This window comes from Larus michahellis, chromosome 1 (assembly GCF_964199755.1).
Source record: "Larus michahellis chromosome 1, bLarMic1.1, whole genome shotgun sequence".
Taxonomy (NCBI): domain Eukaryota; kingdom Metazoa; phylum Chordata; class Aves; order Charadriiformes; family Laridae; genus Larus; species Larus michahellis.
The window spans coordinates 147,400,240-147,428,118 of record NC_133896.1 but is presented as its reverse complement, the minus strand read 5'-3'; the positions used below and the strand labels follow the sequence as shown (position 1 = coordinate 147,428,118).

The following is a 27,879-nucleotide window of genomic DNA, read 5'->3' as shown; positions in this document are numbered from 1 at the left end:
TCACGCACACCTTTTGTTATTGCTTTCACTTTTAATGGATATTTCCTACAAAAATAAATAAAGCCAAACATTTTTTTTAAATAGCTGACTGGTGAACCACAAAGTTGCAGTAGCTGAGCTGTCCGAAACCACTGCTTACACGTGTGTACTTCGCAGGATTTCAAAATGAGAGTGTTTGTCTCAGAGAGGATGTTGTGAGAACAAGATGTGTCAGGCATAGCCTTTGTCTCTGCTGTAGTGTAATAGACTATGTATTATACGTCACTATGCCTTTTTTTGCACATCAAAAGGTATGAAGTAAATTGTGTGCTATTTTATATTCTAAATGATAACATAGATATAGTGAAGTTGGATGGTCACATCCAGAGGGTAGTGGTTACTAACTCAATGTCCAGATGAAGATCGGTGACAACTGGTGTCCCGCAAGGGTCCATACTGGCACCAGTACTGTTTAATATCTTCATCAATGACATAGTGGGATCAAGTGCACTCTCAGCAAGTTTGTGGATGACACCAAGCTGAGTGGTGAGGTCAACGCGCCTGAAGGACGGGATACCATCCAGAGGGACCTGGACAAGCTCAACAAGTGGGGCTGTGTGAACCTCATGAGTTTCAACAAGGCCAAGTGCAGGGTCCTGCACCTGGGTTGGGGCAACCCCTGGTATCAATACAGGCTGGGGGATGAAGGGACTGAGAGCAGCCCTGCTGAGAAGGACTTGGGGGTACTGGTGGATGAAAAGCTGGACATGAACTGAAAATGTGCACTTGCAGCCCGTAAGGCCCAACATATGCTGGGCTGCATCAAAAGAAGTGTGTCCAGCAGGTCGAGGGAGGTGATTCTGCGCCTCTATTCTGGTGAGACCCCAGCTCTGGGGCCCCCAATGTAAGAACAACATGGACCAGTTGGAGCAGGTCCAGAGGAGGGCCATGAAGATGATCAAAGGGTTGGAGCACCTCTGCTATGAGGACAGGCTGAGAGAGTTGGGGTTGTTCAGCCTGGAGAAGAGAAGGCTCCGGGGAGACCTTATAGCGGCCTTTCAGTACTTAAGGGGGGCTTATAAGAAAGATGGGGACAAATTTTTTAGCAGCGCCTGTTGTGATAGGACAAGGGGTAATGGCTTTAAAGTAAAAGAGTGAAGATTTAGACCAGATATAAGGAAGAAATTTTTTTTACAATGAGGGTGGTGAAACACCGAAGAGAGGTGGTAGATGCCCCATCCCTGGAAACATTCCAGGTCAGGTTGGACTGGGCTCTGAGCAACCTGATCTAGTTGCAGATGTCCCTGCTCATTGCGGGGATGTTGGACTAGATGACCTTTAAAGGTCCGTTCCAACCCAAACTATTCTGTGATTCCATGAAGTGACTCTTTCCCTAACCCCCACACAGGGTTAGGCACATACAGTGTGTCAGCACCAATTTTGGATGTAATTAATGAAAGGCTGTAGTGCATATTCTCAGGCAGGCACACGGCACACACAGCTTGGTGTGGTAGTTTCCTTTAAAAAAAGCTTGTAACTGAATGTTAATGTTCTCATAGCACAACACAATGTGTGCAAGGCTGGGATTTTTTTCCCCATAAAATTTTCTATCAGTTAAAAAAGAACTTCATACTCTGTGACCGTGAATTATTGTCAGTTTGAAAAAGGAAGGTAAATCGTATGTTAACTTTTGTGACAGGAAACTGTTCAGTCAATAGTTGTCCTGTCCCGTTCACATTTGGATCTCAGATTCATCTGACTGAGGGAAATCCTTTTCTCTTTAGCACCATGCTTTCTGTTTCTGCACTTTTTTTCTTTTCTGTTCTTTATCTAATCTCATATTCTGCTATTCACTTTCGTAAGAGTTCACAAATAAAACAAGGTTAAAAAGGAAGAGGAGGATGATGTTCTTCAACCAAATATGGTGACCCCACATTTCCTCTCCAATTATAATCACAGATAAAACTTGTGCTTTTATACAACTGCCTTTTTCCAGACGCCTCGCAGAAGGCAGAGGAGTCTGTCTTCACTCTCCTGAGAAGCTGCTGCTCCAGTTCTGTTTCCAATCTTGACTGCACCATTGCAGTAGCAGTTTCCAGACTCCATTAGGCAATGTTTCTTTATTTACAGTAGAGAGTGTAACATAAAATGATATTAAAATGGATGGTGACGGAGTATTGAAATGATACTCCTGGAAAAGTGGCAAAGCAATGTGTGCTGGTCTAAAAATGGGATTATTCTATTTGCACCAAGTACAAAGAAACTGTGATTTCTCAGCCAGGTGAATACTGCCATAGGGCTGCTGACACCATTTGTGGTTGGAGACTTGTTTCTGAGGGTACTACAGGTGTTGTGCAGCCACGGTAACACTGGCATCATTTTACTCAAGTTCAAAATAAATGCAATCAATCTCTCCCCCTTTTTATGAAAGTAACTTCAGAAAGCTGATATAACAATTCTTGTTTATGGTATTGATGGGAAACTGAGAATGTATTTGCATAATTACAAAACATCAAACATGACTAGAGACATCCAGATTTTACTACTAAATCCATTTTTTTCTAGGTCTTAACACAGAGAACGACATCCAGCAAATTTCCTGTCAATCTGATTTTGATATTTGTGAACCCATGTTGTTCCAGTAAGCGTCGATATTCAGAGCCACTTCTCTCCTTTCCCTCTGTCTGCACAAGCATGTTCAAAGACTGCAGCAGAGCTGTACTCCTGATCTTCTTCTCATCATCCAGCACCATTTCAGCCAGCAAAATCCCACAGCCTAATTTAAAAACAAATGCATGCAACAGTACTAATCCATTATCACGCAAGAGAATTTCTGCTACCATATATAAGGGTGTAAACTACAAGACACAGGTGATTCCATTTATGATTTATGGATTTGCTCTTCTATTAAGTGACTAATCCACTATTAAATGCATAACACGCTCCTCTCACAAAACCCAGGAAATTCCCTTCCATGCTATGGAGGGATCAAACACTTGCAAGTCAAGCCACGTCTCTGTTTTCAGGGGAAGAAGGGATGACTTCTGTAGACTTGGCATGAGGTTTATGCGAAACAGTAAGACAGGAAGAGTAGTTACATCTCTTTGGGATATATTGCTGCTTCACATTCGTATCGAAAAGTGCCAAGCAGACTAAATGGTGGATGGTGAGCATTACAGAAGCAGAGAAGTCGTCAGTGTTGCACATTATTTATGTAGGAACTGAGGTCTTTGTGGTGGCACTGACTTAGGGATGCAAGCAGAACTTCAATGATCCTGCTTACTCCTCTGTCTTCAGACCCGTGAAGGGAAAGGGAAGACACGAGTGGGCTGCTGACAAAACGAGGATTGTTTTACTCATTGTCTTTTGCCCTTGCATCTTATGTGGTGGTTTCTCTTGGCACAGTGGGGGTAGGAGGCCACCAACTCAGCTCAAAATAGCACCATTTTACAGTGATTTTAGTATTACTAAGTGCTGTATAACATTTGTATCTTTCTGACCCTTAAGCCAATCTCCTCAGAGCCATTCCTACCCATTCACCTAAGACATTTAACTATTGACAAAAAGTAAATTAAACGTAACATTGCAGTTCCTTAGAGAAAAGACTGAGATCTGTGGATAAAATTGCTGAGACCTTGGTGTTAACCATCAGGAATCATGAAAGTCCTTCTGATTTACTAATAAATTCCCTGTTTCTTCTTCGTATGATCAGCTACCTCACTAAATGCAAGTTCAAGCCACTTGCCCCATGATGAACCAATGACACAAATTTGCTTCACAAAGAAAAAAGTTTAGCCAAGCAGATCTGAGGTGAGCCTCAACCTACATTCTCTCTCCAGCAGGATTCTGCTCCCCTAATTCAGTCATCCATAGATGAGATAGCTGTATTTCAGCTAGCCCTCCTAAATACACTCTATCCACTATTAAATGTATAAGCACTGTTATTAGGAAAACCAGTAAATTTCTTTTCACAGATAGGTGAGACGAATCATCCTCTGAAAATGCCTGTTTTTCTGATTATAGAGCTCAAGGTGACTAGATGATTTGAATCCCTAATATTTAGGTGTCAAAAGTCAGGGGGATGAAGCCCCCCCCCCGGCCCTTCCCGTGTGATTGTCCTTTGCCTTGAACAGAGGGACCGGGGAATCGCTGTTCCTGGTTACACAGCAATCGTTGCTAGCTAGAGTAATGCAGGACTATAATTTCTAAGTCACCATTAGATTACAGCTTTGGAAGACAGTGTCCAAATTTCACACATTCTAAAAAGAGGACACAAATAGAACAGTCATTATAATTTGCCACAATAAGTTATTTGGGACATCCAGACACCCCCACGATTCTCCATCTCAAAAAATTGTTTTCTGTGCATCACATTTCCTCTAAACTGTTGTTAAGGCAGAATGTGGTTAAAAGACAGCATCCTCAAGAAGGCATAGATGAATATTGCTTCCCAGGGAGCACAAAACCTACAGGCTTTATTGGCAGAAGTTCATTTGGATTTTAAAACTTAGCCTCCTCACTCTTCACATCTTGATTAGTGAACAGGCCCAAATTTTCCTCAGTTACGTCTGTTGCTTAGGAAGTTTTTTCAGTGTAACACTGTTAAATCCACCCCTTCTACCACCCAGCAAAAGATACCAGCTTTCTCCACAGCAACTTAAAAACTTAATTTGAACACTAATGAAAGAAAACAACTTTATAATTTCTCAGGTGACGGGGCGATGTCAAATGATTATACAACAGCTTAGACTGAAATAGACCACAGACCTCTAGTCCAACCTCCCGCTCGAAGCAGGGCAGCTCTATGGTCAGCTCAGCTCCTTCAGGGCTTTGTTCTCAGGTCTTGAAACCTCCAAGGACAGAGATTCCACAATCTCTCTGGGCAACCTGCTCTAATGCTTAATTATACCAAGACTGCAAAGCTGCGGTGCATTACCACAGACACCATGCCCAAGGGACTAATGCTTAGTGTGTATGGAGTGTTGTGCTTTAATCACAGAGTACACTGAGGTTATGCGGTAGCCAAGCACATTGTATTCAAATGTTACAGTCAGATACATAGTACTTAGAGGCACAGTTTTAAAGTCTATGACAGTTACAGGTGTGCCAACTTTAGGATTAAAATATTTTCTGACTCAAACAGCTTACAGCATCGTAAAGAACAGCATTATGGACTTTATGAATAACTCTGAGATGAGAAACATCCGATTGCTGGAATGAGCCTCTCTCAAAATACAAATCTGTTAAGCATAATGGCAAGCTTCCTGTCAATACAGAAAAGAAACTTATTTTAACTTTATTCAGTTGTTTTAATATTTTGCCTTGTCTCTTTAAATGTCTGTACAGACGCGATCAGTCAAATTTTAATTCATAAAAAGCTTCTGCTAAGAATTAAAAACCCCAGTGTGGGGTTCTGTATAGCTGAAATGCTCTGTAGTAAGCACGTTTCTGATGGTGAATTGAATCAATGTGGCACTTTTACTTTAGTCAGTGCTCAAAGAGCAAAGTAACTTCTGATTAAGTCACATAAGACAGAGTCTACCAGGCAGATGCAACTCTTGACCCTTGCTTATCAACTCTCTTTAATTTGCTGAGGTTAGTGATTCTGCATAGGGACAGCCTCCTTTGCACTGCCTTATTGGGACTATTGCTGTAGAAGTGTGACAAGCAAGAAATTCACAACTGATAGAGAAGAAAGCCAGTTTGAAAGTGCAACTTTAATCTCCAGGAAGACTTCCCCTACAAAGTACACTTTAAATAGAAAAAATAAATATCAAGGAGGTATCAGGGAAAAAGAAACATTAGGAGAGGTGACATCAGTCACAAATTACTTGAAGAGATGGGATACAGTATGTACTTCTCCAATTAAAGACAGGAACATGAAGAAACTTCTACTTTTAATTTTCATAAGAGAATTTATACATAAATCCTAAGACTCATCTCAAGTAATGAGACAGAAAGCATATATGGCCATTTAATCATATTCCGAAAGACCCGGTACTGATAGAACAGCTCTCAGGTGCAGCCTGTGTGGGCACATACTGCGGCTGGAGGTCAGAGGCTGCTGAAGTTTCTCTGTGACATTATAGCTGCTGTAGGAACATGTTTGACCTTTGTCCTATTTTCACTTTTGCCTGCGGAAAAAGTGCTTAAAAAAGGGTTTTCTTGAGGTGTTTTTGAGTAAAGCCCCACAGAAAAGTGAGAGAGAGATCTACCATCCCCAAATTCATACAGGTGGTGCAGTATTCATTTTTATTTTTTCATTTCCGATAGAAATGAGCGGTAACCACTGAATACACTGCAGGGAGAGAATTCTCTTTAATTTTAAGGTCCAAGAAAAATAAGGTATTAATGTGGTTCATAAAAGCTTGTAGTTTTATCTTGCCATGCTATACAGCTATGTCAAGTCTAAGCTTAATACAGTCTGCAAACTAGCCAGAAGAACTGGACATAAAGGTTTTTAATACACCAGAGTTTCAGCCTGGCCCAGAAGCTTTTTAAATGCATACAACTTAGTCCTGCAGAAGCTGCAGTCCAACTTTTATACAAGGCCTTTAACAACTATGTTCAGATAAAGGGTCAAAATGACCCTAAACTGACATCCTGGTTGATGATATGTAAATTGCACAAGTGTTGTAAAAACTCAGCATCCCAGTTTGCTTCTGGGCACACTACGATGACAGATTCTTCTTGAAGCCCAAAACAGCATCTAGTAAGTTTCCTGTGATCTTAATTTGTATATTTGTGAATCCGTATTTCTCCAGTAGCTGTTTATATTCTGAGCCACTTCTCTGCTTGCCTTCAGTCATACTGAGGGACTGTAGTACAGCTCTAGGAGGGTGCGTCTTCTGTTCGTCAAGCACAATTTCTGCCACTAGCAAGGCACTTCCTGCATTTCCAAAACAACCAGAAGTGGTTCAGTAAAGTAAAGTATTTCTAGCTTCAAGCTTTTAGTGTTTTGTTCAGAGATAGTTATAGGGGTGCCTCAGACTAGTGTTTTAATGGTCTTCAGTGGAAATCAGAGGTGGAAATTTACCTTCAGTAATCTCTTCCTGGAAGCAACCATTAATCACTAGAAGGAAGGGGGAGTTTATAGAGCACTGTCTCCACTTCAGCGAAGTTCAGATCGCTTTCTGACTATGCTCTTAAACTCAGTCTTGTTTCCGTTTGAACCAAGCAACTCTTCTAAGCATCTGTCATACCCCAACCTTCACATAACAAGATTAAGAGTCACCCACAATTTTCTTGCATAGTTTATAAACAGGATTAGACTTTATGGCCTAGACCCATTTTTGAATGCTCTCCTATGAAACAAACTCCATGGCAACCGTTAATCCTGTTGGATTAAGGAATCAGTTGATTTTAGCATTTTGTCTTCCCCTTTGATTTTTTTTTATACTGTCCAAACATAGGAGAAAGCAGAAGAGGCTACATATTTCTCAAGAAATCTGTGCATAAAGTAGTGCTGAACTCCAGTTTATCATACTCTGGGCAGTACTGAGATAGCAAAACAAACTGCTGCTTCTTGATTAATGTTGAAGGAACTTTAGGTAGATGACTTGTATGTACAGAAATAAGCACATGCTTAGGTATTTGATGATACAGGGCTTAGTAAGAAAGACTGGGCATGGCAGAGATGGGGGAGATGACGTAGTTTTATGTGAAGTCTGCAACTATACTAAGGGCTTATTTTATACAGTTTTATTAGCAGCTTTGTTTCCTTTTTTTCTTAGTACATATTACCATAATGCAAGCAGAGACATTCAAGCAAAGGCTTCTAGCAGAAAAATACTCTTTTTTTAAATATGAGCTTCTTATGATTACGCATTATGTTTATGCATTAACATGCACCTTTAAACCCACAAGATGAAAAAGCTTACCTGGTTTGCTAACAGCTGATATCTTGCTTAACAGCACATGTACCTTTTCATCAGGCCAGTCATGAAGAACACGTGAAAGGATATAAAGATCTGCTTCTGGAAGATTATCCTTGAAGAAGTCACCTGTTGGAAAGCAGAGTTAGTACATTCCTACAGAAACCACAGGGTACATTCCTACAAAATGAAATGAAAATATTGTGGAGGAGCTAGGAGCTTCAGCAGAAAGAAACAAGAATGAACAGGTACAGGGATGCACTGATTTACAGATAAGGAAAGTGTAGTTAAAGAGAAGAGCAGATCACAGGTAAGAGTTCTGTAACATATAATGCCTAGATAAGAAAAGCCCGAGAAGAGGACATGCAGCCTCTACTCCCATGTGGTACCCAAAAATGACTAATTCATACTTATTTATCCGTATTCTCCAATAATAGCCAGTTTGGTTTTATCCCTGCGGGCTTGAGAAGTGCAGTGTCCCCATTTAGCGTGGGTAAGCCTACATTACCTTGTCCTAAGACACACGTTTGGGGCTGAAGCAGGATAGCACACCATTTTCTGCAGCAGAAGAGCCTGCTCTGTGCTCCAGGATAGAGGAAATAAGACAAAAGATCATGTGTTACATTTACCTGATACAAATGTCACTGGAGCCGTGTGTTGTCCTGAAGGCTGAAAGCAAGAGGTGTTTGCAATGACTTCTGGAAGGTCAAATACTGTGACCTTGAGATTTGGGTATATTTGTACTAACTCATAAGCCAGAGCTCCAGTGCAACCTGTTGAAAGTTTTAAAAAAAAGTCAAATCAAGTCTTTTCTCACAGCATTTGCAGACATTTTTAAAGACAAGGCTGTATATAACATTAAGATAGAGACCTCGAATCAGCTCCACAATTAACATGGGCAATGGCGCTTCCTGTTGGATACAGCAATGCTTTAAAGCTTGGGGAACGCAGGCATTATTCCTTACCATCACAGAATTGCTAATATGACCTTTGATACCAGTACTTCAGTTTTTTTGGGCGTCAGAAGAACATTAAGGGCAAGACTTGTAATTTGTGGATGAAGAGCACTGGAACTATTTACCATTCACAAAGCACTGATATCTGAAGTTTCACAAACACTCTCCAGCATGGTGAAGGACAGGGATGGTAATGTCTTGCACAGTCTCTGCGCAAATGGCAAAGGTTGCACCAGTACCGCGTTAATTCCTCTGACATGCTGTCCGCCTCCCCAGGCACTAAGTATTATTCCTTCAGTGGATCTTTCCCTAAGTAATAACACTCCCTCTGTGCAACTCCTAGCATGGAGTAAAAAAGGACACTAACAAGAAGAGTTTCTTCAAGTGTACCATTGGTCTTCACCGTTTTGCTTTTCATCTTAGATATTAATAATTAAAACACACAAAACACTTAAACCCATTCTAGAAGAATCCAACCTTTTTGTTCTAGCAGTGCAGTGTTTAAAGCTTGACACCCCCATTTAGAAGGATTCAGAAAGAAATCCTTCATTACTTTTGAAAAATCCTGGACATGCCAAAGGACAGCAACAGCACAGTTGAAAATGGAGCTCTCAGCCCAATATTCTATCAGATGAACCACAAACCATCTTGTTTTCTGTGCTGAGCTATGTGGCAGTATGTAACTAATTGTGACATTCACTTACTTGAAACTACTCAAATAACATTTAAGTAACACTGCTGTCAGTTAACTGCACTCAGTCTTTTTATTCTGACATTACAATACCAGAAGAACACCAGTAGACAATATTACTGCAGTTCTAGTAAAAAAATCCAAAACAACATGATTTTAAAGTAATAAAATATGGAACTGAAATCAAGCTTTTCACTTTAATATGTAAACCAGTTCAATTACAGGCAATACCTCCTAAATCACAGGCAGACTGAAACTGCGAAAGATCGAATGCTGTAGCCACGTCTCTTGCTGTCAGGTGGGCAATGCTGTGCATGGCAGCCATAAAACGTTGCTTCACCTCCTGGCTGTGATAATAGTCCTAAGAAGTGAAAAAAGCACAGTAAGTGAACTTTATTTTCATTACTTAACTAAAACTATGTCCAACCAAGGCAGTAGGTACGCACCATTAACATTAGAAGTCTAAAATTAAAAGATCAGTTGAAAGTGCCATTGCCTAGTTGCTCCAAATCCTTTGCTGTTTTATTGCAGTGATAAGCAGATTTGTGCATCCTCTCAAAAATTCCGATCATACAGACAACACAGTGCGTCTCAAAGGACATACACTTGGCTGGTTTGAACCTGGTCTTGGCGATGTCCCAAGGGATGTTAAATTCAATACTTCTGCCCCCTGAAGCTGGGGCAGCATAGCAGGAAGAAGGGATAATCTGAAAAGTGCTTTTAAAAGAAATACTGTGCCTTTGATATACATTTACTAACACATTTGCTTCACAGCAAAATGTCTCCAGACTTTAAGCTGTCTGAAAGGACAGACTGAGTTTTTTCTTTCAGTCTCCTAAAGCGTTGCTTCTTCTTCTTCTTGATATACTCACAAATTGCTTTCTTTTAATTCTGACATTTATTCTCCCATGATGGGAAAATAACTAGACTGGACCATAACTTAAACCAGAAAAATTAAAGCTCATACTAGGTTTTTTAATTAGATGAGAAACAAGCACTCAGTACCACAACCCTCATGCCTTTACCTTTGAAATCAGACATAAGCATGAATCCCTTTATATCTCACTTTCATACAGATTTCATCAGTTATATCTAGCTTTCCAGCTACCATGAAGTGGAAGTACCTCCAGGCCAGGGTATGCATAGTGCCATAGACAGCCCATATATGCTGCCTGGACATACTATCCTGTGCACATATGGAGCCCAGGCCTGAACTGGTAGTGACTGTTTCTACAAACATCACCTGAGCAAACTCAAGTTGGTAATCCAGATGTTTAACAAAGCATGAGATCCAGTTCACCTACATTAAAACACTTACTACGCACATAAGTTTAAGCATCTACTGCAGCAGCTATCCTAAAGCAAAGTATCTAAACTTACAAAGGAAGCCTTTGGAGGCTTCCTAAAGGAGGTTCTGTTCCACCAGTAATGTAGGTACTAACATTAAGGCTAACAGGACCTTCTCAAGTCTCCAAAACCCCTTACGTCTTTGCATCAACTGTACCTGAGGGATGTAGACACTTCCTTTAGGAGACTGGCTTCATCAGCATCTAGAAGTTAAGTACAAATTAAGAACCGCAGGATGTAGTTTGAAGTACTCTTAAAGCCAGCACTGATGTCAGAGGTTAAAACCTGACATACTCTCCTGCTCACTCTACTATCCCTCTCCTTAAGCAGGCACAAATACTTATGCCCCCATCATTGATGAGATAGGCTACTTATAACCCGAAGAGATTCTCCAGTCTGAACACATCCACCTGGGCTAGTGTTGGAAAAGGAATGCTACAGAGATAGAAACAGATGGAAGAAAGGATTACAGTTCTTATCAGCAATATATACCAGCTTGAAGCATACACAAAACTACAAACCTTCATAAAAGAGACTGGATCCCTTCTCCACTGTATCAGCAAAAAGCAACTTTGAAAGCAGCTTTGAGTACAGTTGGCACAGATTGAACTGGAGGCACACCAGTACCAAGTGACTGGCACCCAATATGGAAGGAGTGCATTTGTGATAAGGTACTACCTGGTGTTATAAAAAGGCCGCATAAGTGTAAATTAAACAAGAGTGTGTTAGCCAGACGGACATTTTATCCAGAGAATTTTTGTCAGCACTCAGATTTCACAGTCTATTTGGTGATTGCTCCAGCACTTTAGAGACTAAAGTTGAAGGGAACAGAAATCTAAGACTAGCAAGTTGCAGCGCGTTTCGACAATTGCTGAGACTGACCAACTTTCTTAGACAAATCAGTCTCCATTTGCCTCTAGATCAGTTCTGGACTCCTCACAGCGAGTTTTGATACTAGTAAGAGTTTACATTACCTTAAATAAATCCTCTGCTTTCTTTCCAAAGGCTCGATGGTTCTGCCTGTTGCCTTCTTTGACAGCAGACTCCAAGTTTGTGAAGAGAGGCCAAAGGTGGTCATTAGAGTGGATAATGTAGCCGTGAAGTGAGTATTCGCCATCTGAGGTCAGGTAGGTATTTGCTGAATCTGTATTACTGTAACCTTGTGGGAAGAAAACAATTGCAACCAGCTTTTGTTCCAGTACTTTACAACTGTCATTTAAAATCTGAAGTCATGTTTTCTTGTGTAGCCATTAAATAACTAGCAAACCTGATCTTAGGATCATATTATTTTTTGTGCAAAAATTTCTGTGAAATCAGTCTAAAGGTCTTCTCGTTCTTAAAGGAGCAGGTACTTTGTTTATAAAAAGAATTTAGATGCTGGAGGATACAGATAGTATACAGAATACAGATACATTTTTTTATTTTTTACTGTAAACCTCAGTTATTAATTAGATGTACCTCAGTTATACACCCAATATTCAAGGGAGAGTATTAGAAGTTCTTCATTATTAACTGCATTTTTCTTTAGATTATGGCTTCTCCTTCGCTTAAATTCAAGCTTTCTCAAGTGTGTTTTGCCTTTAGGGCTTTCTCCTTGGTCCTGTCCTCTAACAGAGTTGAAAGCCTCCTTTATTTCCTTTTCTTGGCACTTGACCACTTCAAGTATTACTATCTAAATGATGTGTATGGAAACTTCTAACTACATAGCGCACTGAAAAAGTTAATCCTAATACTGACTCTCTCACCTACATACAACTTCAAGTACTGTTCCAGTTAGGGGCACTAAAATTTAAGCTGTCCTCCATGAAGAGGGATGCATTCCAGAGCTCTCCTCGTTAAAGCCCTAATTCTCTGATGAAGATTGTGACTCTGCATTGCTGCAGCAGGGAATGGAATTTGGTCCTTATTTTAGATAGATTCATAGAATCACTTAGGTTGGAAAGGGCCTTTAATATCATTGAGTTCAACCATTAACCTAACACTATCAAGTCCACCACTAAACCATGTCCCTAAGCCCATTGTTTAAATACCTCCAGGGATGGTGACTCAACCACTTCCCTGGGCAGCCTGTTCCAATGTTTGACAACACTTTCAGTGAAGAAATTTTTCCTAATATCCAATCTAAACCTCTCCTGGCACAACTTGAGGCCATTTCCTCCCATCCTATCCCTTGCTACTTGGGGGAAGAGACCAACCCCCACGACGCTACAAGTTCCTTTCAGGTATTTGTAGAGCGCGATAAGGTCTCCCTTCTGAGCTATTACGCTGCTCCCTGGGACTGCCCGTGTAACTTTTTCATAGAAATTTGCTCAGTACTATGTCCAAAGAGCAAAAACAATCTAAGGATTCCTCAAAGACGACACAAATATGTTCATTAGGTAAAGCCCGCCTCCAAAAGAAACAATGACAGCTACTAACAATGAAAGCAAAGAAAGAACAATCCATTCCCCTTTCCCCAAATCCAAGTTACCCACGATATCAAGTCAGACCCTGTGACCTTCAAAGCATCTCTTCCAGTCCTGCATGCCTTTCAGTACTATATGCAGTTGGAAATGAGGAGAAATTAGTCACCTTGTGGTGTTTTCTCCAGTAATCCAAGAGCAGCACATGCATCAAGGAGTCTTTCTGTTCCACACACAGAGGTTCCAACCTCATTTGCAATATCCACAGCGTTCAGTGGACCTTTATCTTTCAGATGATCAAACACCTTGAGCTTAGAGGCTACAAACAGAGCCTACATGTAGGAAAAAAACTGTTAGCACACTGTGCTTTAAAAAACAGCAATCAAGAAACAAAAGAACAATACCTTTTGTCTAGAATTATTCTACACAACTGCTGTTCTTTAACAAGTGCAACACAGTTTAACAAAACTCCTAAAATTTGCTATGATACATTTCCTTCCATCTTAGAGGGTTTCATTATCTTAGCCAAATAACAGAATTTTGAACAGAGGTGTTTGGGAGACATAGGAACTCAAAGTATTTTGGAATGCAGGCTACAGATTTTCTATGAAGACCACCTCTTTATTCAGATATTTAGCATATCTCCATCTATAAGCTTGTTCCATAAGGTGACACATTCTTGAGCATCTGAACCTATGCCAAAAGATCAAATTAAATTTGATTTACCCAAAACATAAGGAACTGGAAAGCTCCACTAAGGCAGTGTAACAGCTTCAGTTGCTATAATATTGGTCTTTGTTTAATAAAACTTAAGAAAAAAAAAAAAGAATAAAACTTCAGAACACAACTATATTACATACACACCGTAACAGGACAGGTACACATGGAATGAGGAAGAGAGAACAGCTAGTGCCTGATGGTGAAGAAAAACCCATGGGCAACACAGCTGCATAACTTGAAAAACTTAACTAAACTTGTAGAGATATGTTAACCAAATCAGAGAGGAAAGTTAATGATATAGGATGATATATAACTCTCCATTTGAAATTAATTTACAATTCTCCAGTTTCAGTTAAAACACCTAAACCCAAGGAATTTATGTAGAGCATAAGAGTGGAAGTACACACAGCAATCACATAATCCATTTCTTTGCAACTGCAGGCAACTCGGGTAGTTGGACTAGATGATCATTGTAGATCCCTTTCAACTGAAATACTCTCGTCTAAAAATCAAAGGCAGTCAAGGAGAAAAATGCATTGACATTCTGTTTAATAGAAATCAAATGGAGAAAGAGAGATTAACTTTGAGGAAGGTCTGCTACTGTCTATATATTTTATCATCTTCATTCTCTTTTTACAGTTTCCTCTGTTATTCTAACAGGAACGTATAGCTGGCATTTATTATAATCCAGGCTTTCACAATACTGAACCAACTGCATCTAATCTACAACCGTTTGGCTTCCAGGACCTGCATAATCTTTGGACACCTGAAAACTGTACGAACAGGAAAAAGAAGGTGAGAAGACAGGGTCAAAAGCTTGGCTGATCCAAGTCACTCTTTCTAGCATTCCGTAATTCTCAGTTCAAGGAGGGGGAGAACAAAACCAAACCAAACCAGAAAAATATCGAAGAAGAAAGAACCTCAAAGGCCGGGTATGGATCAAACTATGCAAATTAAACAACACATTAAGTTTGAGAAAGTATGATTTAACTAACCCTGACCCCTCCTGTTCTGCAACAGCAGCTGTTCAGAGTAAGCTAGGCATCACTATTTTCACCTGCAGGAGATTTCACTGTGCTTTATGAAGTCCTTGAAATAACACTCAGGGATCACCATGAAATAGAACTTGAGAGCTTTTGTGAAACTAAATGCTTTTGTGCTTTTGTCCCTATTCTACAAGTGGAGAGACGATGAGTTTTGTCAGATCACAGGAAGCATTCATTGCAACTGGTAATTAATTTTACAAAGATCCAAGCCCTGAGAAAAAAGTTTCCCCACTAGTTCAACATGAAATTCAGCACTTCATCCATGACTTTACGCTAGTTTACTGGGAAAGGAAAGCTTCTGCTTCTATTTACAGCCTCCACTGTCTTTCTCACCAGAAAAACAAATTTGGCATCCTGTTACTGTAAACAGTGTACATAATATGCAACAAAATGCTGATGATTCTCCTTTTTTACTTAAACTGAAGAAATGCTAAGCATCATCTCACCCATTCACATACATCAAAACTCGCTCCCTCTGGATACACAAGGAAGTTCAGAAACGCAGCAGTCTCAAGGCTGCTTTATGCCAAATCTCTCGATACTGCTTTGCATGCCTGCAAGCAGCACGCCCACAGATCTACAGTCACCACACTATGGTTTTCCTTCAGATCCGAGTACAACTTTCTGTTCTTTCAGCAAAACCATTGTCCATTGTATTGCGTGTTTCTCTCCATCCCCCCTCAAATTTGTTATATCTTTAGCTCCAGGTTTGTCATTTCACTGCCCCTTTAGCAGTTTTTTCACCTCTTCCTAAAACATAAATGACTTGATAGAGATCAGTGATCTATTAGAATGACTGGTGTTCGTTTCTGCTTCACCATGCTGTAGTTTTGAGTAGAATACTTGGCAGCCCTTAAAACGTCCAGCTACTCAGTTCTCATCACACTTGGCTGCTACACAGAGCATGTGACCTTCTGTTCATAAGCTGCTATGTCTCCATCAGATACTGCATGGAGATTATCAGCTAAACATACCTGGAACATGGGACAGGGTATATAAAAAAAAAATCTCCTTAAAAGGGAATAAAAAAAATGAAGATCTTCCACAGAATCCTAACACTAAGCATTAACAGCTAGAAATGAAAACATAGTATATACAATTCTTGTCACAGTTTTAAGTCAGATAATTTAACCATATTAAATGCTTTCTTTGCAGAGCATACAAAGGTAACTCCCTGCTTGATCGTGCTCTTCTAATCAGTAAAAAAAATTTAAAAAAATTATCAATAATTAGTGAGAAATTTCTTAAAAGCATTTTGAAATTTCCCTGTAACATTCCACTTTACTTGTGGAGTAAATGTTCCACTTCTGAAGTTACTGTTATTCTGAAGCCTCCCAATTACAAGAGAGCCTGAATCATTGATGTAGCCAATGGAAGATAAATCATGATCTTGTATAAACTGCATTTAATCAGACAAGACGACAAAAGGGACATATGGGAGGCAAGAGGGTAGGTACTCTTTCCAAACATCCTGGAAGCACAATTGCACCATTCATACCCAAGGTCAATGACGCAGGGACAAAAAATTTCTGAGGACCTTTTTCCCCTCTCAAGATACACAAACGTTTATCAAATGGGCAACTGAAATTTCGTAGAACAGATAAAAGCAAATAACAAAAACCCCAGTGTTTGCACTGCACCAGAAATTTCAGCTATGTTAGATTCTCTGGTACTTCAGTGGTCCTTTTATTTTAATTATTAATACGTTCTTACTCCATCTCAAGTATTCCACATTACCTGCTATATATTGAAGTCCAATGAAACAATCATATCAGTTAGCAATGTAACGAGTAATTTCACTTTTTCCCCTTACCTTTGAAGCTCTAAAACCATCCATCAGGTCTAGAATTTTAGATGGAACTTTTGCTGCACTTTTCGACACTCCATTCTGATTTTCCAAAGGTACTATAAAACCAGTTCTGACCCTGGAACTGTTTTCAGACTTGTAAATGGCTCCTGAGGAACACATCCCACTGCTGTCCAACTTAGTAGCACCTTTGCACTCTGTGAAATTTGAAGATTCACTTTCTCCATCACTTAGGTTCTCAAAAGTGTCCACTGAAGGGATAGAGTCATACTTTTTATGTTGTACATTATGTTTAGGGGGCGGATAGTACAATTCTGCTAGCTTTTTGCAGAAGTGATTCAGAGGAAATCCCACCACATTTAAAAAGTCTCCGTGGACGTACTCAACTAACATTCCACCGAGGGCCTGGATTCCATATCCACCAGCCTTGTCCCTGGAAGAGAGAAAGCAAAACCAACATATTAAGAGTAAAGATAGCACAGAACACAAATAATTCACCAGCACTGCTGGTCTACTGCAGTTTTTCTGCCTGTATGCATTTCCATTCCACACAGTGAAATTTGCATAATTACACCTAAAGACAAATTTAGAGTTCCAAGGTTACTTTCTGTGAAAGTACATTCCTGGGCCAAATTACTAGTATTACCATGACATTTTACTGTTCACATTTAAGGAACAAGGCAGTTAGAAGTATGCGTACTACATGATAACACCAAATCTGAAAGTCCAAGTCAGCAAGCTTTGAAACCAAAGGTCAGTCAGTCTCAGATGTATTAACTTCAGATAGTATGGAATTACACAAACTACTCGTGAAAGAAGGTTACTACACAAAGAAGATTGCAGATTTTTCATCTTCGATTTGATCAGAAGCAGCCTTTTACATTTTTAGAACTTTTTTTCTGGATTCCCTTTCTGCTAGTCTCCTAAGAAAAACAAAGGAATCAGTATCCCAGCAAATGGGATTTTTGAATTGCTATAAACTAGGGAACGGGGCTTTTCCTTTAATATTGCATTTTAACAGGAATAAAACAGAAAGTGAAAGGCCATCTTTCTGCAGCCAAAATTTTTGAGGGGTTTTTATAGCCTCATCACAGTCTACCTTGAGATAGTGCTTTTCCCTCCTCCCTTATTCATACTTTAAGTCAGCTGTATACTTTCAGAATTAGTCCCTGTTGTCACCAGTGACTGACTTTTAAAATCATATACGCCAATTTTGTCCTTGGATAAAAAGAATTCAATCCAATCTTCAACAGCACAAAAGAGTAAAATTTTCTTTTAATTTTTCATGTAGTCATTAAGTCTTTTTATGATTTCACGAAATTAAATAGCCATTAAAAAAATCAAACAAATGGTCACTTGAACTGCAATAGTGTTTAGAAAAACCTACATGCTCATAAATGTGTAACCAGTACAGGTGTCCATGGAGGAGGGGACCAAAAAAACCAACCAAAAGACCCCTATGAGAGACTTCTCCTTACTGTTTTGCAAAATTTATTGGACACTATATTTAGTAGTTCCTTCCCAAGGCCAGAGCAAATGCTTCCTATCATCTTGACTACGTGAATGAGAATTGATTGTCTTCTGCTCCAGAGACTGATGAAATACAATCTCTGAACCTTTGGTCCTCAAGAAACCCTTGCTGTCACACATCTTGTTTAGCAGAATGAACAGAATTTCCCAGTGCTGCTCATGAGCCATGTTGCTGCAGCACAGCACTGCCAGATCGTTTATTCCAGAGGAAATAATCAGAATATCCCAAAATATTTTTCAATGTGACATTCCTCCTAAAAATCCATGGTCATTTCTCTTTGGAACTAAAACTTCCTGATCATCTGCATACTAAAGACCATGTTCCAAAAACCTAACTAGGAATTTCTGTTAACAAAAGGTATTCTTGTTAGAAGATTCTTCTCTGCATAATCCAATTTAGCTTCAGTCTCTTTAATAAGCTGGGAACCTTACATGTTCAGAAAGTATGCCTTATTTACACATAAGCACTTAAATAAGTCCAAAGTCTACGCTGGTTCCTCTTTCCCAGTAAAACATGATTGTACTGTTTTATAGCACAAATGAGCATAAAAAACACCACGACTGATATTCTTACACAGTCAGAACTGGAGTCAAGAGACAAAAGTTCACCTCAGATCACCAGCTAGGCAGTCCACAGTGCTAACTATGGCCTGATTTGCCTTCACTAAGCTTCAGCAAATATGAAGGAAAGGCAAATTCCATAAAGTCACAAACATTCCCTTGTTGTCTCCAAATAAGTACTGTTTGTTTTGGTTTGTTTTTGAACAACTTAATCAACTTCATCTTAGGAGTAGTTAGGCATTATGTTCTCATCCTATTTGTTCTGTGGAATCAATGTTGTCTGTAAGTAGTATATTGCAAGGGTGAAGGAAACACATGAGCTAAGGGACAATTATGGCATAAGAACACATATAAACTGGCCGCAAGAATAAGTGAAAACTGAGTTGGCATTTCTTGCATCAGAACAGTGTGATTTTGATAAACTAAATAAACAAAATTCTAGCTTCTTTCAGTAAAGTTCTCCAATACCCTGATTATCCAGTACTCACTCTATTCACCTGTTTTGTAATGAGAACAAGCCACTGTCTCAGGTATCCAAGCTCCCTGAAGGCCTCTGTTAACAGGGAGGTAGTTGTATATTGCATGACTGCTCGTTTTAATCCAGAGTACTCACTCAACAGTCTTCACTTTTCAAATTTGTTAAAGTACTAAAAAGGTAGCTCACTTTCCCTGGAGGAATGTTAGTTCTGAGCAGGAACAGAATACCCACGTTGCATCACTCATGCTATCATTTATTGCAAAATTTCACAGAACACAGGACAAAATGTTTTATGCTGATGGCTAATAGCATACCTTAAGGCCTATTCTCAAGTACTGTGTGATAACTTCAGGGTGTTACTTACATTGGCTCCCCACTATGAATGTACTCCCATAAGAGCTCTTCAGACAGGTCAGAAAATTTTACTTTAGTCTCTTCATAGAAATCAGTGACTTCTGTCTCTAGCTGATTATCTACAGAAAGGAAGAAGTCTTATTAGAAGAGAAACTGTAGTTTAGAGAACATAACATCTCAGTTTTATTTCAGTTTGTATTCATTTGGTGGTTTTGCTTGGGAAGAATTAAAGATACTACACAGATGTATGAAATGACTAATAATGCTCTTTAGGCACAGTGGACTCATAACTTCCCCAAAAAAGTAAAAGCTTGCATTTTCAACCTCTGCAGTCCTGTCCTGGGGCTAACAGGTTGCCCTGCCTGTGTGGGATGCAATCTTAAATTAACAATGCTTATGCAGAGCTATTTATGGACTGCTGGCATACACATCCAGTGCCGAGTACAAAAAGGGCTACAAACGCCCTTCTAACTTTATGACTGTTGTCAAAGAACTCTTAATGCCACCCCATAGTTAAACACATAGCTATTACAAATGCTTGAATACAAACGTGCAGCTGCATCTGTACTGCAGACTCAGGCATTCAGCAGTCCCATTGGTAACCATCAGCATTATTTTCATATCATGTCTCAAGAAATAACAAGATTATTTCAGACTTCTGTATCTAGAAGTAGTTGAAAGCCAGAAGTGCAATCAAGTACTGCACACCTGGGTGCAGACCCTGTTGCATGTGGTACACTGTCAATCTGGTATCACTACAGATGGAGGCTTTTCCGAAACATGTTCAAAAGGAAACAGCCTTGCAAAAATGAATGTGCACATTACAGATTATTAGTTCTCTTTAATCTTTCCTATTACAAAAAAAATAAATATCAAGGTAAATGTCTTCTGTTACCTCTAGTTTGATAGCAGTGGAGATTCTTGAGAAGGAGTAAGAAAGATCCACAGTACAGATCAAGAGAAGAATACTAACCAACTACTGATGGTGTTCATGTTGAAAAAACATCTAATGACCCAGATGAAATAAAAACGTTGTTGCATATAAAGACAGATTACCACATCTCTCAGTACTGATAAGAAACAAATCAGTCCAAGATGAAAATTCCATTTGTAACATATATTCAGTACTTAACAACAGCACTGCACTTAAGATCTAAAGCTAAAAATGTGTTCTAGAAAACTCTTTCATTGATTCCATCACTTGGGGAATATGCAGACGTATGGTATTTTTAGTCATCTGAATATAACACGGCTTAAATTTGTAAACTTCAAATGAGATGTGCTGTCATAGCATCAGTACTGCAGTTGTGTACATTTTTACTTTCTTCCTAGAGTAAACAATGAAAGGCATTATTATTCTTGCTGGATTGCTCACAGGTAAACCTTGATAACACATTTTATTTCTTTTGCTGCAGCTCTCTTTCGACTGTACTAGCGTATTAGTAAGCGTACTGACTTGATTTCTGTTACAAGAGTTAAGAACAATCATTCCAGTAAAGATTAGAAGCTGTAAGTAATTTGTCTACAGAAGGACTATGTTCAGTGAAGTTTCAGAGAAATTATTCTTGCCAAAGTTCCACTAAAAGAATCTTGGCACAGTTATGAGAGGAAGTCCCTTGAACCACACTCCTCACAATGGTACAGTTCTCATAAAAACCACGTGCTTACTATATAAAGTATCTGATAAAGAACACTGACATATTGCTTCCTACAGTTCATTAACAGTCTGAGGCATTAAGGCATTACTTTACTCATCCCCTAAAAACGGGCTCTAAAACTTCCCTTATTTACTGTAAAATGAAGTAACTACAGATACAGCAACCGCTTGTATTCATCAGCTAGTGTAAACAGAATACAGGAATAAAGTTAATATGGATCAGATTCTGCTCAGTCCTACAGTTTGTACTGCCTTAACTCTAAATGAAATTGAAATACTCCCACAATTTACACTGGTCTTTTAATTAGTCTCATAGCTTTCAGAAAAAGTATTTCTAAAGCCTATTGTATATTGTCATCCTCCTTCCTGTGTGAAAACTGAATACAGTAAGAAAGCTGGCTTTTGTGGGGAGTTTTTAATTTATATATTGATAAGGTAATTCTCATCTTGAGTATGAAGCCAATTCAGACTGTACATGAAAAATTACCTTCCTGTTTTTTCACTTGTACAAGTCCTTATGAGAATAATTTTTAATGAAAATACTGAGTTTTAACAAAAATACTGAGTTTTAATAAAATGGCATATGTACCTTTACTGTGGCAATGTACAATAGCCACTCCTGTGAACACACTGTGCTCTTTGCCACTCAGCCTGTCAGGGGAAAAAATATGCATTAAGCAACAGTTTTAAGAAATCTGTCATGTGCAAAAATGTTCTACATGTTATGTTACTACAGCTTGAGAAACAGACCATTATATTAATACATCACTTGACGGCTCTGACATGTATCCTAAATAAATACATTTTATTTTTTTATTTCAATATAGGTGAAAAGACACTGGCAAAACAAAAACACACTATCAAGAGATTCAGTCATTTCAAGTCTCCAACATCTCACTTGTACTGATGTCCACAATTTGGAAAAGTAGTCCATGGTATTAGCTTATTTACTGTACATCAGGGAAAAGTGACTATTTCAAATGCATAAGAAAAAGCCAATCGGCATAAAGATTGCTATTACAGGCATATAGCTGGAAATAAACTGCTAGGTGATGCAACTGAGACTAAACAAGTGATAGGCAACTAGAGCTGATGTACTCATGGCGGTCCCCATGATGATGTACTCAGCAGAGCGGTCCCCAGGGATGCCACGGCAAGCCGGAGTAACAGATGCAGAGCGCAGAGGAGGAGCACCTACAGGCGCTCCTGCCCCAGACCCACGTGGCTCGCTCTTCTAGTGGCTCCAGAGCGCCACACTGTGGCCAACTGATTTTGAGGCCTTTATTAGTCTAATGTGTACACAATGGAAGCATAATAAATAGCACGAGAACTCGAATCTTTGAAAAGACTAATTAAGCAATAGTCTCCTAGGGATTAGCCAGGCTATAATTTAATGTGATCAGAAGTATCTCGCACTCTTACTATCCCGCTCGAGATCTCACTCACTGATTCATTTTTAAATTAATTATGTGTAAATTTTAATCTGATACTTTGGATATATGCAAATATATATCTTGTCAGCATTTTCTGCTGTTCATATAGAGCAAAATTAAGAGGAGCTATAAAAACCTACATTTTAAGTGCATTTCATATCCACGATTAAGAGACTGAACTTATAAAAAAAAACCAAACCCAAAACATTTGCATTTCTTAGAATCAGACTAAACTCTGTAAAAAAAAAAAAAAAAAGCCAAAACCCACAAAGAAATGATTTTTGAACTAAACAAACTTGGCCTGATTTCAAGCAAAAACAGTTGTGAGAAATCTCTTGCCAGACAGACTCCTTTGGGAATCTCCTACTAATAACATATGCTGCTGTCACTTTTTTTTTTTTTGCTACTGTTAAGCTGGTAACGTGCCACAAAGAATCAAAAATTCAGCATAAGTCATCAATGAAAAAAAAAAAAATTTAAAATAGACTTACAGAACAAACCTCCATGAACTACCAAGCGACTTGTATTCTCTTCAGGAGATGCAAAGTGGTGAAATAAGCAGTGCACCTTTTCTGTAGTCCCCCCACAAAACAGAAGCGCGACTAGTGGATTCATCACACCTCATACCTCAGAAAGGAGGTGACTACAGTTATTTAGTTGGTGTTTCTTTAAAAAAAAAATACTGAGTGCTACAACATAACATTAAGCTTGCAGGAAAAAGTATCCTTTAGGAAAAGAGCAGAAGCCTCAAAAAACACCAGCCCAACATCCATGGAGAAAACTGATGGAAACAGATTTTCCTTCCTCAGTTAAACTACAGAATTTAAAGCAATTGTCCATGAGTACATATCACCATGTACTTTCTTGTACATGCGGTATTTTTCCATTAAATGTCAAGCCTCAAACCACTTCTGTGATGATTCTGTCCTCTTTCCCATCATGATTTCTCTCCATAGCTCCCCTTCCTGTACCAGCTGAAGCATACATACAGTTTCCTGATAAGCGATTCTGAAAACTAATCCAAGTGAAAACAAAATGGTTCATCATGTTCCTGATCAGCTTTCTAAGGTGAAGGGGCAAGAGCAAGCAGCTCCAGGTACATAAAAGCAGGTCTAACTCTTTCAGTGGCAGAACAGGCTTACACTATCTAAAAATGATTGAAAAATTCGTGTCCACTGAGTTCTTCATACAGATCTAAGACATCTGTACAGCTCTTTTTAAAACAGCTTCATGTATGTATTTGGACTCTTACTTAAAATTACAGACCTTGACAGCATCCTATATGCATCTTGCTTATCAACGGGTTTCTCCAGGATCTCCTCATCCACAGTCTAAAACAGAAAGACAGAGTGATTTTTCTTACTTGTCAGAAACTGAGGTCAGATGTTGTTTAAAGACAGCTTTCAAACTTTAAACCTAAAGATACAAGTATCTCATATACCTGTCATAAATTAAAACAATGATAAACCACAGAAGATTTCTTACCACAATAGTGTCTGCTCCTATGACAACATCAGGTGTTCTCAGGTGTTTCTGCAGAGGCATAAAGAAAGAAGGTATTTCTCAAAAGAGGTATAAAGAACAAAACTTTTTAAAACTTCAGGTAAGAAAACTTAAGTTTGCTGGTTTAGAGGTAGGGCTCTACGCTGACCTGAAAACAAGACACTGTTTCTCCTTTTGCACTGTTTACAAAATAGTAATCATTTATATCACCACAAAAGCAAGGAAAACAGGAGGCTTGAGCAGACCATTCTCAGGTCACAAGTTTGGCCTTCATACAGGAATTTTCTTAATGATGTCTGGAATTAGTTCTACTATTTAAAGCACATAATTTTTAAAGCACATCAACAGCCTTTCCACAGAAGAATCACCTCCCTACAAACTTTTTAATATAATTATCACAGTTACAGACAAGTTTCCTGTCTTGCTGTGTTAAATAATAACTATGTACCTCATAACATGCAAGTAAATCAAAACTCAGCGGTCAGGACAGATTACAGTTTAAAGCCAAGCAGAGGCTACAAGGAATCTTTATGAAGAACCATTTTGAAATCCACTGAACTAGCATTATCGCCAGCATAGTGTTTTGCAATGAAAGCCGAATGCAAGTCCGTTATTGAGGCGGAGTTTAAAATCCACTCTCCTAATGCCATACCATTCTCTGAAAAGAAGTTGACAGAAACCTGGATAACGATTTACATTGGAGATCATGCAATATTTGCTTTGAAGAATGGTGACATCTGGCAGCGCTGTTGGTTTAAAGCGTTCAACATTCCTTTTCTGCCATCAGTATAGGTTCAACAAACATACTCCTCTCTTTCAGAGCTGCATTATTAAGAAATTATTATGGTACATTTTGTGGGATCTAATCAGCTAGACTTACAGCTAGACTTTCTTTGTCCAGAATGCTTTAAAGCAGAATTTGTCTTCTTTTTCTGCTTTCCTCCAGCACCTTTACACTCGCAAATTCTGAATATTTTCTTGTCAACTGTTCAGGTGAACTACTGTTCAATGAAAGCTACAGCAGAGCCCTGGATGCACATCAGTGTGTTTTTTTCGTAGCGTCTGCCTCCACAGTCAACAAACACCTGGAGTGAAGAGGCATGATCCTGTGTCAGGATAAGATTCAGCCACACACCTGGCAGCTGGAAGGAACTACCAAGTACGTATCCCAAGCAAGAGTAGGTGTGCTGCTGACAAGAGATGCTGGCCAACTTCTGTTTGTGGAAAGCCCAAACTGCAGGCATGAGACCTTCTTTTGATTAGGTGAGTTAATTTCAGGAAGCTCTCTTTCACAAGTGAGAGAAAACTGCCATTTCACTTTAGTGGGGAAAATGCACTCGGAGACCACCTAAGAAGTATGTGCAAATTAAGTCACAGTAACACGCACCACTTAAAGACAAAATTCTCATTGCTAAAAACACCTGGTAACTTACTACATGCATTCTGTTTGCTACTTCAAGAGCTTTCTGTTTTGCTGTTTCCACAGCATACTCGTAAGGGGCTGCAAAAGACGACTTTTCAAGTGTCTCCTTAAACCAGGATGGAACCACCTCGAACCGCAGGCCCTGTAACAAAGGAAAGCAATGCAGTCAATCGCATCTTGTTATTAAAGGCTGCTCCCAAGACATATTAAGCAAGTGACAAACGTGATTTTTGCACTTTCCATTTTAACACCCTTCCCTCCCAAACACACAGGGGGGAAAAAAGTACTTCTTTTACAGTGTTTGGGTGTATATATATCATTTGCAAGCAGTCCAAAACAAAAAACACCATCAGAAAGAACTTTTAAACTGGTGTGCTTACTCAGTTTTACCCTTATTATTTATTAGAATCTAATCACATTAGAAATTTCACCATTCTTCTCCTATAAAAATCTAGCAGTATAAAACTTACACACTTCATAGAACAGACCATTTTACTACTTTTTTTTGTTTTTTGTTTTATTGCATTCACCCATAGCGCTTTACTTGTGCACCAGCAGTACACATTCTTACAGGAGCTTTACCACCCATACTTTATGTGTCATTATACATGTGATAAACAGAAAAGAAGAACAGCCAGTTTCTGTAGTGTTTTGTCAAAAACCCCTATTCTTCCTACTTCTTGCCGCCAGGTTGTACCTGTAAATTTACTACACCCAGCAGGCACATTATGTTTCTAATAACTTAATGCATGCTTGAACCTTGGTGCTTCTCCACACCTCCATCTTTTGCAAATATACTTTTTCCCATTTAAGTTCAACTTCTCCCATGAGGAATGATTGCACTAAGCAAACTAAGTTAGATGCATTGTAATACTCAAGTGCCATTCAAAAGCCGCCCTGTGAGGCTGATGTGTTCCTCCACAGGGGCTGGACAGTATTAACGACAGGTTAGGGCTTCCCTTGTGCCCCAAATGTGCTTTGCAGAAAGAAGAAGAGAGTGCTACTTTATAATCCCATGAAGCTTTCATGTGTTTCAGAAGCCTAAGTCAAATTTTCAGAAGTTTCGGTATTGAGCATCTAAAGTTAGGGCAATGAAAGTACATTTTTAATTACTTCAATCCACTTTAAGACCTTTCAAACTTTTGTATGACACGGCAGAAGTAATAACGCTGGCATTTTTCAGCCTGAGCAAGTCTTTTATTTGCCCGATGACCCCACCTCCCTGCCAGCAGAACACTTTAATCCCCTCGCTCTGGTATTGATTTGATGGTACACAAAACTGAGGCACGCGTACTTGCTGACAGAGAAAACGTGACCAGGAAAAATTAGGATTGAAAATAATAACAATACTCATCTATAAGCCGGCGTGCAGCCCGGGGAGCAGCACGGCGACGGCAGCCGCCTCGGCAGCTCCGCCACGCCGGGCCCCGCAGGCCGCTGTCCCGGTGGCGGGGAAGCCCGGCACCTGTGCCGCCGCCATCGCCCCCCAGACACACTAATACCCCCAGCTGCGGGGGGAGGCCGAGCTCGGGCTTGTGCCCGCCCTGTGGCACCAGCCCCCGGGAGCTGACGGGCGGCAGCGGCCCCGCAGTTCCGACCCGGCGCCAAGCGGCCGCTGCCCGCGCCCCCCGCAGCGCCTGGAGGGGCCCCGGCCTACTCCCCTGGCCGCGGGAGGCGAGCGGCCCGCCCGCCATCAGCCCCTCACTCACCACGTTGGTGAGGATCTCCTGCCGGCGCGGCGAGGCGCTCGCCAGCACCACCCTCTTGCTGACCAGCTTTCCCAGCACCGGGTTCAAGACCATGGCAGCGGCCACCGCGCCTCGACCTCCGGCTGCGCGCAGATCGGGCCTGGAGCGGGGGGTGGCGGTGCCGCGGCCTTATACGGCGGCGGGGCGGAGCCGGGCCGGGACCGTCCCAGCGAGGCCGCCAGGGCCCCGCGGGTCTCCCTCCAGGGCGGGGGAGGAGGGTGGGCGTTAAGCCGGCCGCGGCTCGCAGGGAGGGGGTGTGCGCCGGTATTGGCGGCGCCGTGTGAGGAAGGCGGCTGGGTAGCCGCAGAGCAGGGTGACTCCGTGGGACGTAGTGGGTTTAGCGGCCATTAGCTGTGCACCGCCTAAGGGC

The 27,879-nt window shown here is 40.1% G+C and overlaps 1 protein-coding gene across 2 annotated transcripts; it reads right to left on the bottom strand.

The window, feature by feature from the left end:
- Positions 1 to 18: 18 nt before the first annotated feature.
- On the bottom strand, positions 19 to 27,879 carry ASMTL (acetylserotonin O-methyltransferase like). Of its 2 annotated transcripts, none has more exons than XM_074607551.1 (13): positions 27,471 to 27,879; positions 25,772 to 25,903; positions 24,321 to 24,368; positions 24,102 to 24,166; positions 21,992 to 22,053; positions 19,756 to 19,864; positions 16,829 to 17,255; positions 13,419 to 13,581; positions 11,822 to 12,006; positions 9,732 to 9,861; positions 8,483 to 8,626; positions 7,860 to 7,982; positions 19 to 2,755 (listed from the first exon to the last, which is right to left on the bottom strand). In XM_074607551.1, exons 1-13 carry the CDS (start codon positions 27,561 to 27,563, stop codon positions 2,541 to 2,543), a joined length of 1,896 nt encoding a protein of 631 aa, XP_074463652.1. In that variant the 5' UTR covers positions 27,564 to 27,879; the 3' UTR covers positions 19 to 2,540. The 2 variants fall into 2 exon arrangements, with proteins under 2 accessions (XP_074463652.1, XP_074463645.1); XM_074607544.1 differs by lacking the exon at positions 19 to 2,755 and adding an exon at positions 5,677 to 6,868.